Below are 13,679 nucleotides of genomic sequence, written 5' to 3'. Positions count from 1 at the left end.
AGACAGCTGCTTTTTGATAAGAGTCACTTCTTGTTGAGCCAATCAGTAGCCAGAAAAAGCTGTCCAACAAAAGGGGTGTGTTATGGGGCAGAAATTTTCACTGTGGTTCTGTAGTGGAGTTATCACCCGCACATAGAAACAAAATTCAGCCGTGTCTCATACAGAGAAAAGTGAATCATTACACCCCTAATAGTCACAGTGGATTATTCCCTTAATAAACAGTAATACGCAAGTAGTAAAAATAATATTAACACTATTGTCCTAAAATGTATATATATTTGGACAACAAGCATTCACTGTCATTGTTATTTTTGCTCATTAGCTTCCAAAATCTGTTAAACCATAATTGCTATTTTTCTAAGATATAGGCTACCTGCCGTCTGCTGATGATGGTGATTAATGTCTGTCTCTGCTACAGACAGTAAGATTTGTAGTGGAAATGAGCCATTAAATAGCATGGTAACAAGAGAAGCAATAGCCCCAGTGAATTAAAATATTAAGACACTATTGAAAAACTTTATGCTAAAACTTTTATGAGATCTTGATTAGGGGAGACTTGTTTTCTATGTTCTTATTTTATGTTTGTTGGTTTTTGCACTTTCTTCTGTTTAAATTCTAGCTGATTAACTGGTCACTTTATCTGATTATATATAGTTTCTGTAAATTATGTATTGAATTATACTCAATCCTTGCGTGCTGAAGAGTAAAATATATGTCTATCTCTGCATCTTACAGTACAAAATTGTCTCCTCTAGAGGGCTCCAGTGCTTTATATCTGCACATTTAACTCTAACGTCTCTCTCTTAACTTAAACATCTCTCTCTCTCTTTCACTCTCTCTCTCTCTCTCTCTCTCTCTCTCTCTCTCTCCTTATCTCTCTCTTTTTGTCTCTCAGATACCTCCAATCTCTCAGAATACACAGACTTTGATCCAGAAAGCAGGTTAAGAAAAGGGCAGAGATCCAAACAAAAGGTGGACATATTATACTTGATCATGTATCACATCACTCTGTATATGTATACATCTCTCTACATCTCCATAATGTGTTTGACATGAAGCAACCAAGATGAGAATAAAGTGCAGACTTTCAGCTTTAATTTAAAGTGTTCAAAAAATACGGTTTAGGACAAAGTAACATATTCATAAAAAAAATTCGTCCTTGAGATATTTTTTGACAGGCACTTACTGCAGCCACCTTTATGGTGTTGTAAATCATTACACATTTGTATTAGACATCATCCTGTTAGGCCTTCTTGACTGAATCTGAGCACATGTTACTCTAAGATACTTCATTCATAGTGACAGAAACTAGTATTGGAAGCATCCCATGACTTTTGCCATGTCTTATGGAAGCTAATAAATCTGAACACCAGGAGGGTAAAGATTAGCACATTCCTCCTCCAATACATGTGAAGTCAGCCACCGCTTCTTTTCAAACTGCTGTTGATGCAGCATTGCTCAATAGCATCACAGCGTGCTCGGAGGAAAGTGCAGCGACTTGGTTCCGATACATCAGCTCACAGACGCCTTGTGCTGATCAACATCACCCTTTTGGAGTGATGTGTGGAGAGAGCGCCATCTATCCGCCCTGAGAGAGCAAAGGCCAATTGTGCCCTCTCAGGGATCCGGTAGCCGATGGCAAGCTACATGAACAGGATTCGAACTGGCGATCTCCTGATCATAGTGACCGCGCTTAGACTGCTGGGCCACTCGGAGCCCCGATTCATTAAAAAAAGTTATTGAAGCTAAAGCTTAAAGTCTACACTTCAGTTACATACTGATGGCATCTTCATATATCTCCACTATGCTTTATAGTTATGGAAAGGCTTTAAATATGAAAGACAAGAATATTAATTATGAACATTCTAGGTGTGTAACCTCAGCTGTTTCTCTCGCAGGACCCGCGGTATTACAGTGTGGATCTGGAACGAGGCCCTACAGGTTTTGGGTTCAGTCTGAGAGGAGGGAGCGAGTATAACATGGGCCTCTATGTGCTGGGCCTGATGGAGGGCGGACCGGCATCTCGAAGCCAGAAAATACAGGTTAGCATAAACCAGATGTGGACAATATGAGTATATCATGGATTGTCAGTTGTAGGATAATAAACAAAAACTGTAAAAACCTGTAAAAACAAGTAGTTTATAAGAACTGCATGGTATCAAGTATTTTGAGCATGTCTCTCAGCCAGCAGTTGTATCAATATGTAGCACTCCAGGAAATGCAATGATGTAGCTTAGAAATGTTGCATAATTTCTTAGCATTACAGCAAATATAATGCTGTATCTTAGGATTATTACATTCTATCTTATGCTGCAGTTCACTTGGCTCGGAAGTGGGAAGTCGGAGCTGGGATTTACATCATTTTCGACGTCCACACGTTCGAGCTACAAAGTGGGAAAACATGGACACCTGCATGAAAGCTGATGTTGTGTTCACTTTTTCCGTGCAACAGAAGTTCATGAATAGACATATTGTCCACATCAGAAAAGAGTATTACTAATGTAATCTTGTCTAAACATGGAGCAGTAGTGTGTTACTACTGTTGATCTTCTGAGTGGCCATATTGATTTTAACCCGGCTTTCAGAGTAGAAATCTTAGGTTTGACATTGAGGGTTACCAGCTTTAATTGAATGCAGTATTAGCATTACAGCTAATTGAATGCTGTAGCTTAGCATTACATTATATATTTCTGCATTGGTTATTTAAAAAATGTGGTCTAAATGTAATTTACAATTATAGACAAACACAAACTAACTAAACTAGCATCACACAAACAGTTGTACATATTGAGAATATTGAGTAAACATAAAAAATAATTGCTAAATTAATTTAAAATTAATTAAGTTAAATTAATTTTTGACTTCAATACTGATAGCACAGGTAGTATCACAATTTTCAATAACAAAACAAAATGGGCCCTATCTAAGCAATCTATAGCTCACCGGTCAATTGTGAATCACGTGTTAGTTTGTTTTTGGTATCGTGAGTGTGTAAAAAATAAGCCTTGCGCAGCTGAAAGCACACTAAAAGCATGAACTAATTCTAATTAGTAACTAATATTGGGCGTAGCATAAAATAAACCAATCAGTGTGCCACTTGCCATTTCCTTTAAGAGGTAGGAGGACTTTGCCGTGTTCATATCTTAACAACCTGGTGCTTTGTGCATCTCAGCAGAGGATACTGATCTGTGCGTTCATGCCGTGAAGGTACACCAGCAGCTTATTTAAGGGAACAGTAATGATATTTTAGTCTGTATTCTGAGTTAAAAGTCAGTTTGCGCTCTGCAGTGTGTTTAATGTGTACGTGCACTGGGTGCATCTATAGGAATGGACTCTGATGATTGACTATTGTCAGGGTTTAAATCAGTCAGTGGAGCACCTGTGTTTCCACCGGCAAAATAACAACACGCCAGAAATTTTCCTGAACACACCTCACTTCCAGACCACCACACCCATCAGTGTGAATTTATTCCTAAACTCTGATGCTATTTTAACAGTACATGCGCAAGGTATGAAAATAGACGAGGTAGTAAGGTAGCAAAGAGCATTGCGACGCCCCCTACGCAGAGTGTACGACAGGGCGCTATGACTTTATTAATTTAGTTAGAATGTGTTTGTCTGTAATTGTGACTTAGATAAAGAGCAGACCACTTTTATATATTAATATATACATTTTAATATAGTCAATATAGAAGACCATGTAGTTCCAAAGGGTTTATCTTTACCTTTTTTGAAATTCTATCTCTTAGCTTTGCAGCACATTAAATGCTGTAGATCAGTATTACAACACTGTATCTGAAATACATTATATCATTTTATTGTATCTACACTAACTGCTGTAAATTAACACTAAAACACTATATCTCAGCATGATATAAAAAAGCAAGCCAAGAAAAACAGAATTGTGTATAATTAGTTTTTTCATTCATGACAGTCTGTGTTTATGCTTATTTGCCCAATTATGCAAAAATGTGTCAATTGTTGTTTAGGTGAGCGATCAGCTGGTGGAGATTAACGGGGACAGTACATCAGGAATGACCCACAGCCAAGCCGTGGAGCAAATCCGTAAAGGAGGACACCGTATCCACCTGGTCTTAAAGAAAGGCAACGGATACGTACCGGACTATGGTGAGTAGCAGGACTGTCATTGGGTGGGCTGCTATTTGCAACCCTTTAAGTACTCTCTTTGGTCTTTTACTTGGTGCAGAATCTCTCTGTTTACTTTCACTGCCATGGTGAACTTTCTCTTCACCTTTTCTTAACTATGCTTTGGGGTTGTTTCCTTCTCCTCCTGTTTTTTTTTCTCTGTTTCTCACAATCCTCCACTATGCTGGCTTCTTTTCTCTCTCTCTCTTTCTCTCTCAGTGGAGCTTTCCAGCTTATCGCTCTGCATGACCAACTCCAAGCAGGGCGAGCCTTGCTTCTATGTCATCGGCCGGACAGAAAACACGCGGTTGGTAGCCGTTCCTGTTAGTTTTTCTTTTCTTTCTTTTCAGTTTCTTTGCACTGGTGTCAGTGGTTTTGCCGCCTTTCATTTTCTCCCTGCTGTTTTCATTTCTTTATGGCTGCTATTAGTTAATCCCTGACCTTCCTTCTGCCCATGCCACATTCTTGTTTTGTGATATCCATTTAATCTTTAATAAAATGTATCAAATGATATGGATATGATATGGAAAGGGTTAGGGTTTATATACATTAAATAAACAACCCCAAATGTCCCAAAGACAACATTGAGACAATATGGAAGTCATTCTTACATTTACTTATATTTCATGATTCGTTTCATGCATTTCAGGCCTCCAGCACATTCCAAAAAAGTTTGGTTGGGATGAAGCAATTGAGCAATAGCTGATAGAACCACATGGGCTAGGGATTCCTTTGTCAGTATCTACAATATGGCGTTACATTAACAAATACCACTTAAAACTTGAGTGTGAAAAACTGAAGCATTACATACAGTTAAAATGTTTACTGATATTTCCAAATGGACAGCATGTGCTCTGGACTGGTCATGGCTTTTCAATATACTTTTATGATGGCAGCACTAATGCAGAAAAGTACGCTAAGATTACACTAACACTTGCAGCCTTTAGGATCGCGTTTTTGGCAGTGGACATCTATGCATTTTTCAACAAGACAATGCAAAACAACATGCTGCAAACATTACAAAGACTTGGATGTGAAAGAAAATGGTACAGGTACTGACCTGCCCCCAAAAGAGAATATGTGAGAAATTTGACACTGACACTGATGACCCTGTACTGTTTCTCACAGTAAGAAGTGTTGTTGCTGGAAGCATGTAACAAAAATAACACCTGTAATAACACTTCATAACTTTTTATCCTTCTTTGAACGAGTGGTGACCATACGAAGTTGTAAATGCTTTACTGTCCCAACTTTTTTTTGGTATGTGTTGCAGGAATAAAATTCAGAAATGGATGTTTGACACAAATTAAAGAAAATTGTCTAGACAAAACATGAAATATCATGGATTCATACTGATTTGAGGATCTTAGTGACATCATGACCTCACAATGACAGAAACAACATAGACACATCTATTGAAAAGTGTGATGAATTAGGCATGGCATGTACATGCCTACAATTCAACTCATCACTTGATAGCAACATTGGCTTAGTAGCTTAACCTTAATTTTCAGACCCCAGACACCATGTCTGTGGGAAATTGCTTAAATGTGAGTCTTCTGTAATGCATAACTTGAGGAACTCACTCAGTTCGCTCATATGCATTTCCAGTCTGCTGCCTTTAGCTTTTAGTTTAGAGATTTTTAGAGATCTTAGAGGACTTTTCTGTTGCTAGATGAACCCTTTTCTTCAAATCCACACCCATCTCTTTCTTCCTCTCTTTTTATCTCCCTCTTTCTCTCTATCTCTCAGACCATGAAGGCGGAGCAGCCTCCCCCTCCTCCCTCTGCTCCGAGGAGCCGGGTGTGGCTTCAGTAGCTTTCTCCCTGACGAAGAGCATCCAGAAGGACGACGACGACAGAGGAGCAGACAGGAGAGAGTGGCGGAGGAAAGGAGGCAGCAGCAGAGGAGGAGGGGAGGAGGGGAGGGAGGAGAGGAGAGGCGCTCCTGACAGCGATAGGGGTGGGGGCGATTCAGCCAGCGTCACCCTGAGCTCTCGCTCTGGGAAGAGGAAAGAGATAAAGAAGCAAACACAGAGCCAGAGTTTAACCAAAAAAGCTCAGAAGGGCGGAGAAACTGAGGGGGAGGAGGAACAGGTACAGAGGGGAGAAAGGGGGGAGGAGAGGAGGAGCAGGAGTTTAGGGGACAGAAGGAGCAAAGGCAGAAGCAGAGGTGAAAGTGTAGAAAGATTGTTGGAAGGAAGAGAAAAGAGGGAAAGCTTCAGTACAAAGGAGGAGGAAGGGGACAGGACAGAGTCCAGACGAGAGAGGAAGGGAAGGGACGAAAAGAGAGAGAGAAGAAAGGAGAGGGATAACAGAGTTTTTGATGTCGACCAACCAGAGTCCAGAGGGAGAAATGAAAAGAGAGAAAGAAGAAAGGAAGGAAAGAGAAAAAGCGTCTACAATACAGCCCCCGAAGGCTTGGTCATCGAGGTCCCTCAGAAGGCCCCTTTCTCCTTCCTCATGCCTTTAGACGATAACAGCGACCTGTCAGACGCCAACTCTACGTTCAGCTTCTCCGAGGTCAGCGTGTCGGCGGCCAGCGTCTCTTTGGCCGGCACAGAGTGGCCCCAGAACCCCAGCGAGCTTCAGGAGGACCCTGGCAGCCCGGGCCTTTCACCCGGACCCTGGCTCGTCCCCACCCCCTACACACTCTCTCAGGTTTTAGATGGCAACAGGTTAAGCCGACGCGAAGGAGGGCTGTGGTTTTGACTAACACTTTCTATGTCTCATACACACACTCACACACACACACACACACATACACAGATGCACACACACACAGATAGATACACACCTCACCATCCTCACCAGCCCTTCCCATCCCAATGTAAAAACAACCACATCTATGTTTCCTGATGTTTCCATCGTCAACCAGACATCAACAGAATATGCAAAGAAGAGCCACTAGATTCCAACCACCGCGCATGTCTCCAGTCCAGGCCAAATCAAGTGTTATTTTATTGCCACCTAGTGGTCACTGGAGGAAAAGTAAAGGAAGGATAGAAGGACTAAAGGAATGAAGGAATGAGAGAGTGAGAGCATGCCGCCATCACTCGATGGTTTGTTTCAGGTTGTGGTTGGCTGCTGAAACTGCAAGGCAAGTTTGTTGTACATGTGTATGTATTCATAGTCTTGTTCATAGCATGTTTCAATTATTTCAATTATGTTCTCGAATCATGTTCACATTTTATTATTTTGTTCTTTTGATATCGTTTCTCACTTATTTTCTTACAAATGCATCGAGATTCTATGATAAAAAAAACAGAGAAAGATTTATTTAAGATTTTTTAATTAGCTGCTTGCTTTCTGTTATCGGACTGTCCAAAAAAAAAAAAAAACGGAAGAAAGAAAAAGGAAAAAAGAAACTCTCCCCTGCCGTACGTGGTGGTCTAGCTGTCTGTGCTGGGGAAAGGAAGACGAAAGAAGAACTGTTTTATTACGAGGCTAGCGAGCCATCTCAGACTTCTCCAGGTGCCTTCTGCTTCTTTAGCCGGTGTTTACCAAAAAGAAAATCTATATATATATATATCTATAAATATATATATACACATACATTTACATAAATATTATTAAAAAGAAAGAAATACACAAACCAAGAAAAGAAGAAAGTAGTGGAGTAGAGAGTGTGCAATTTAGCATCATTCTTCTGCCTCTGGAACAATATCAATCTTTGCAAGACTAGACAGAGGAACAAAAATATATGAAAATAATAATACAACGCACATTCAGCAAACGGTCAGCGAGTCATTACAAGTGCCTCATGCGATATTCCTTTACGTGAACACACTAGACTTCCCTCGAGATGTCTGATCGAAATCAGGACCCCAGAGGTTTTTGTTTTTCCGACTCATGATTTCAACATTTCAGTGCCATTTCAGAATCCCAGCACATTCAGAAATAAAGAAACGATACAAAAAATAAACAAATACAATGAAGGCCAATAAGAGCCCGCTTTGCTCAGCCCTCCTCCAATCCACATCAAGATTGCTGTAGCCACACCCACCACTATCTATCAGTATCTAGCTTCATGTGGTGTTCTCATTTCAGGAGATAAAACGAAACAAAAAATATTAAGGGCATTTTGATACTGGTCTTCTATGCATTTTGTAAGACTTACTGGTCAAAATTCTGGTGGCGTTTTTTCTACCGAGGCCTAGATATGGTATTAGTGTACTGTTAAAACGCAGGCAGGTTGCTGGAATGTTACTGGCATGGAACGAAAAAAAAAGGAAAAAAAAAAAATCAAAGAAACAAAAAAAAATAAATAAGGGAAGACTTTATGAGGTCCTTAAATACACTATATGTCCAAAAGTTTGTAGACACCAGGTTATCCAATGTTTCTTTTTAAATCAGCCCATCCTTCAGACTAGATATTGGAACATTGCTGTAAGGATTTCTTTGCACTCATGCTTTCGTGTCACATGAGCAGTAGCAGTATGGGTCATGATGGATTAGCTCTAAATCGCTTGAAATTGCCACTCCAGAAAAATGCACTTCCATCTGCTTACATCTCAAAGCTGGTGCTTGGCATTGGGCATGGTGAACCATTCTATTGCTAAATCTATAGACCAGCGGCTCTCAAATTTGGGGGGTGCTAGGAGGGGCCACTGAAAAATATTAGAGGAACCATTTCTTCTGTATGTTATTTTCAGTTATGTCTATTTATCATTATCTGATTTGGTCGTATCCTAAAGTGGTGCCTGATAATAAAAAATCACAGAATTGTTGCACAGCCTGCAGTTTTTGTTTTTTATTACTTACCATCCACAAAGGAGGCCTCCATCTAAAAATCTGAGAACCGCTGCTGTGGATCACTAAGTAGAGGTGGTGTCTTGATACTTTTGGACATAGAGCGTTTCAGACGTACTGCAACACCAGCTTATGCATCTCTCTTTACCTCCAACTGTCTAAGCAATAAGAGGCCATGACCCTCTTTTTCTGTTTCTGTCTGCACAGCTTAGTTTTACCCCAGCGATCCACAACAGAGCAGTATTTGTAAATGGTCGAACATTTCTCAACTCTTCCTGTAAAGAAAGTCAAGACGAGTTCATAATGCACTTGTGAGCTGTTTATAACACTTTGATAAATGGTTCTGCGGGTTGCAGCATCTCCTTTATTTGTAATGACCTGCAATACTAATGCTGCATTCACATGCTGTCAGAATTATTGTAAATTATTGTGCGTTTCTGACCTGGACGTTGCACATAAAGTTGTAATCACCCTCTGAAGTCATAATTTCTAGTGAGATTTTAATACCCAAGTTCCTGATTTAAGGTGACCATCAACCTTTTAATTAAGTATTAGATTTGAATACCGTATTTTTCACACAATTAGGCACACCAGGCTATAAGGCGCATTATTAATAAACGTCTGTTTTCTGGTCTAATTTTATACATAGGGCACACTGGATTATAAGACATGTTTTACTAGTAAGGAACAGGGGTTTTGCAATGTTTTCTTTCTAAATTTAGCACAGAGACCTGTAAAGCTAAGCTAAGTAAATAAAACTGTGATAAAAAAAAACAACATTTCAGACGTTTCAGAGCGTTTCCGTTTATTTACAGTGAGCTTAGATTTCCAGATTTCCACTAAAGCTGGAGCATTAGCATTAGCAGCTAACTGCTAGCAGTAATGCTAATGCTGCTTTAGCAGTGCTAGCCGGGTTAAGCAGCAGAGGCTACAGACCGATACTACTCACTTCTAAACGGCCAAAGATCTAGCGCGGTTAGTGGCTAATGCTAATACTGCTGGAGACCTAAACTGAAACATCTGTATAATGCTGCAGTTTAGCAGACTGGTTTTACTGCTCCTTACAACTTGACTGGTAAAATTTATACACAAGGCGCACCCAATTATAAGGGGCACTGTTGATTTTAGTGAAAATGTAAGTATTTTAGGTGCGCCCTATAGTGAGAATAATACGGTATATAATCCGGAAGAGTTCATTTGCAAAAACAAATCCATCCTGAAACACACCTTTATCTATTTTTGAAAATGAACTCTATTTTTAGAAATTCTGTTTCTAATAATGGTTGTTTGTGCAAATAATGTTATTTATTTAACATGATGTACAACAATACTATTTATCATTCTGGCCATTGCAAACTGACTCCAGTTCCAGCACATGTGCAGGTTATTAACATTACATCCATTTTTTATGTTGCTCCGACAGCAAAGCACTTGAACGTGACAAATTCATAATTACGACTTTACAGGTGGAAAGCAGAATCTTCCAACTAGTATGTGAGCGCAGCATGATCACTTATCCAAGTAGTTATAAAGATGAAAAAACATGCTTTTAAAGTGTATTGTGAGCATTATAGCAGCTAAAGTTTAAAGAGCTGTTGATGTTCATCACTGTCCTGATGGAGTCCTCAACCAGCCTGCGTGTAAATGTCGACTTTGTATTTGATAACTAAAAGGCCAAACAATGGCAAAATGCATCAAAGTGTTTGTACAGAACTTGGATGAGCAATGTAAATGTTTGCTAAGATTTTTTTTATTTCAGAGAAATGAACTGTAGCTATGCCTTCACTGTAGCAGACCTTATATGTGTAAAGCGAGACTATTGTACATAAAGAGGAATCCCAGTAAGTAAATCTATAGAATTTATACCAGAGAAGTATGTTATAAGTGAGTCCCTGTCCTGAAGTCCGGAAGTATCAGTCAATGACATTTAAAATTATATATGTAGCACAGAATATCCTGATATCCTTTCCAAGATTTTGTCCTGTCTTCGCCATGTGTTTTATCACCTTACTATGGCACAGAAAAAACAGGCTGCAGTGCTAAATGGCTTCAAATTTGAACAAATAATGTATGAAAGAGAAGCATATTTAATAGAAATGCATGACTGTTGAGAAGTATTGCCAGTACTTCAGTATTGTAACAGAAAGGGACAATTTTTTGTTTTTGTTTTTCTTTTTTTAATTATTTTTGCCATTTTTTACCACTTGTCATAATGAAATGTAGTGATCAGTGCAATGCTTTTTTATTGGCCCTGTGACCCTGTGAAGAGAAACAAATATAGAAAAAAAAAAGAATAACCCTGGTTGCATGATCGCTCCCTAGTGCTTATTTGTAATCAAATAGTGGGCCATATGTTAGCAAGCTACCAAAAGTCTTCACTTTGGCCCCTTTCTTCAATTTAAAACCTGTAGAAACAATGTAGCTGATTCCAGAAAAAAAACGAAGCAAAATGTCCAAAATAAACACTTTCAATAGCATGCCCACTTTAGCCCTGTTAGCCCACTGGTTTATTTACATCAGTACTGCTGCCATGCCTTCACTGTAGCAGGCTAAGCTAAGCTAAGAATAGTCCCTTAAACTGTAGGGTTTAAACAAAAAAGAAAAAAAAAACACAAAAAAACAAAAACTAAAAGATAGTCATACAAGAAGGAGCCATAATATGAGCCAATCAGTGTATTACTCTGAGATGCAATGTTTTGATACTGTAACTTAACTTACTGTAATGAGGTCAACTAGCAGTACAACTGCGCTATTGAAATGCTAAAACAAGTAATGATGTCATCCACTTTCCCTTTGCAGAAAAGTAATGATGAAAAAAAGAAGAAGGAAAGGCCTTTTGTTCTCGTACGTTTTTTGTAAGTCTCGACACTTGAAATGTCAAAACATGAAAGGCAAAGGTTCAGCTTTTGAATTTCAACTTGAATTTATTACATTCGCCTTGTAAGGAGTCAGCCATTGTACAGAACGAGGAAGAAATTTATACGTCATAAAAAAAAATCTAAGAATTGAGGGAGGACGAAACAGTGCCAAGATTAAAGTTTAAAGCGATTGTTTTCTCTTTTTTTCCCACAGCTAGACTGTACATAGAGTAGACATAGAGTAGTTATACAAGTAGAAAGATCAGCTGGACAGCTAGGATAAAGATGACCAAAGGAGAGGGCATCCTGAGATCCTGACTAAGAGATTGTGGAAGAAACCACAGCCAGCTTCTTCGGAGCTGTACTGGTGAGAAACAAGCAGCGTAAATGCCGTAACTGAGCTTTTCCTGGTGTTAACTGTATCCTGATTGTGTGAAAGGCCTGTGGCTGGAGGCAGAAACTTTAGCATGACTGCTAACTCGCTTGCATGCTTGATTTAGCACACTGCTCCTCAGTCCAAAGATCCAGAGATGGAATAGAGCATATAGAACATGGCGAAGTGTGTTCTCTCAGCAACAAGAGCATTCAATAACCGTTGGAAGAGAGCAGACGGACTCTTGGGGCGAACACTTCTCTTTATAATCGCTTACTCCTGTATTCCAAACCACAGCCATAACTGTAACCCTAACCTGCGATATACGAAACTACGTTTGCTCAGAAGTAGAGCTCCACAAATTCCTTTATAACCACTGCCCTCTCCTTGATTTTCTTTCTCCTGCTTTGAGTAGACAGGAAGAGGAAGTAGGCAGTTTTTTTTTTTGGAGTTTGTTTGTTGAATTTTTTTTGTAACCAGGTCTCGGATCCTGTCCTCCAGACTTGAAGCCGAACAAGTAGCCATCGTTCTATAGCTGCGGTCGGCAGCCGGAACTTTGACTATGCCTGAGGGTGTGTACATAGCAGTCCACACGACACTTAATAATACAGATGTACAGGTTTTTATTCGTTGCTCTTGATATGTATGAAGATTACTGTATTGTTTTTGAATGCATCAACAGGGAGTTTTGAATTATGAATAATGAAATAATGACATGCAGTTACTGAAATAAAGTGATTAAACTGATTCAGATTGGTTTGAGTCATCTTCATTAAAGAGTAAATGTTCCTGGACATGCACTGATTGTACTGGAAGAAGTGGAATAAAAATAAATCCAGCTGGACTGAAATGAGGACAGACCATTCTGTCTCTAAAAAAAAACAATAATTCTTTAAAAATCCTTCAAAATCGAGAACATGAGGAAAAGAGCACAGTTTAGACAAACCTAAACTGTATGTCTAGATATTTGTGGACGGTGAAGTCCTTCTAATAAATGCAGCATTGAGCTACTTTACATTGATTTATCTAATTGGACAGGATGATCTGGAGCAGATAAATATGAATCTATAAAATAAATTTATTTTAATGGCTGTGGCATCACCAGGGATCCAAATCGCAGCTATAGAAGGGGTTTAAAAAATATTGGTATATAGAAGTATTTTTATATTTTGTTTTGCAATACTATATACATTTTAAAAGCACAGTATAGTTTATTTAATAATATATTATACATATAAAGAATAGTGGTAGACAGTGGTTTATTCTGTGTTGTATTGAAACCCTGAATACTAGACAGCAATTTTGTACTCCATCATTGGATCCCACTGTTTTGTGCCATGTATTAACATTAAAAACAAAAAGCTTTTATTACTTCAAGTAGCTAAAACTAGAGAACCCTCTGGTTAACAGAGTGTTAACAATAAACTTACATCACTGCAGTAAAGCTGAGTATAAAGAATGTTACCCACTGCTACCAATCTGATTACTGAACATTTAATCTAAAAAACAACAGTAAAACTAATAGAACATAAACATACTCAGAGGTATAGT

At 38.9% G+C, this 13,679-nt stretch overlaps 1 protein-coding gene across 3 annotated transcripts in view; it reads left to right on the top strand.

The window, feature by feature from the left end:
- magixa (MAGI family member, X-linked a) overlaps positions 1-12,875 on the top strand; it is a 97,836-nt gene extending 84,961 nt beyond the window's left edge. The window contains exons 14-19 of one of the 3 annotated variants that reach the window (XM_022671072.2): positions 896-972; positions 1,899-2,042; positions 2,317-2,391; positions 3,990-4,128; positions 4,366-4,453; positions 5,899-6,005. In XM_022671072.2, the coding sequence (XP_022526793.1) occupies positions 896-972; positions 1,899-2,042; positions 2,317-2,391; positions 3,990-4,128; positions 4,366-4,453; positions 5,899-5,905 (530 nt within the window). In that variant the 3' untranslated portion in view covers positions 5,906-6,005. Of the gene's footprint in view, positions 1-895; positions 973-1,898; positions 2,043-2,316; positions 2,392-3,989; positions 4,129-4,365; positions 4,454-5,898 lie in introns of all 3 variants that reach the window. The other 2 variants (XM_022671070.2, XM_022671071.2) reach the window with 2 other exon arrangements.
- Positions 12,876-13,679: the final 804 nt, after the last annotated feature.

Source organism: Astyanax mexicanus, chromosome 12 (genome assembly GCF_023375975.1).
Source record: "Astyanax mexicanus isolate ESR-SI-001 chromosome 12, AstMex3_surface, whole genome shotgun sequence".
Classification (NCBI taxonomy): Eukaryota; Metazoa; Chordata; class Actinopteri; order Characiformes; family Acestrorhamphidae; genus Astyanax; species Astyanax mexicanus.
The sequence above is the reverse complement of the archived record's forward strand: the minus strand, read 5'-3'. Positions and strand labels throughout refer to the sequence as shown.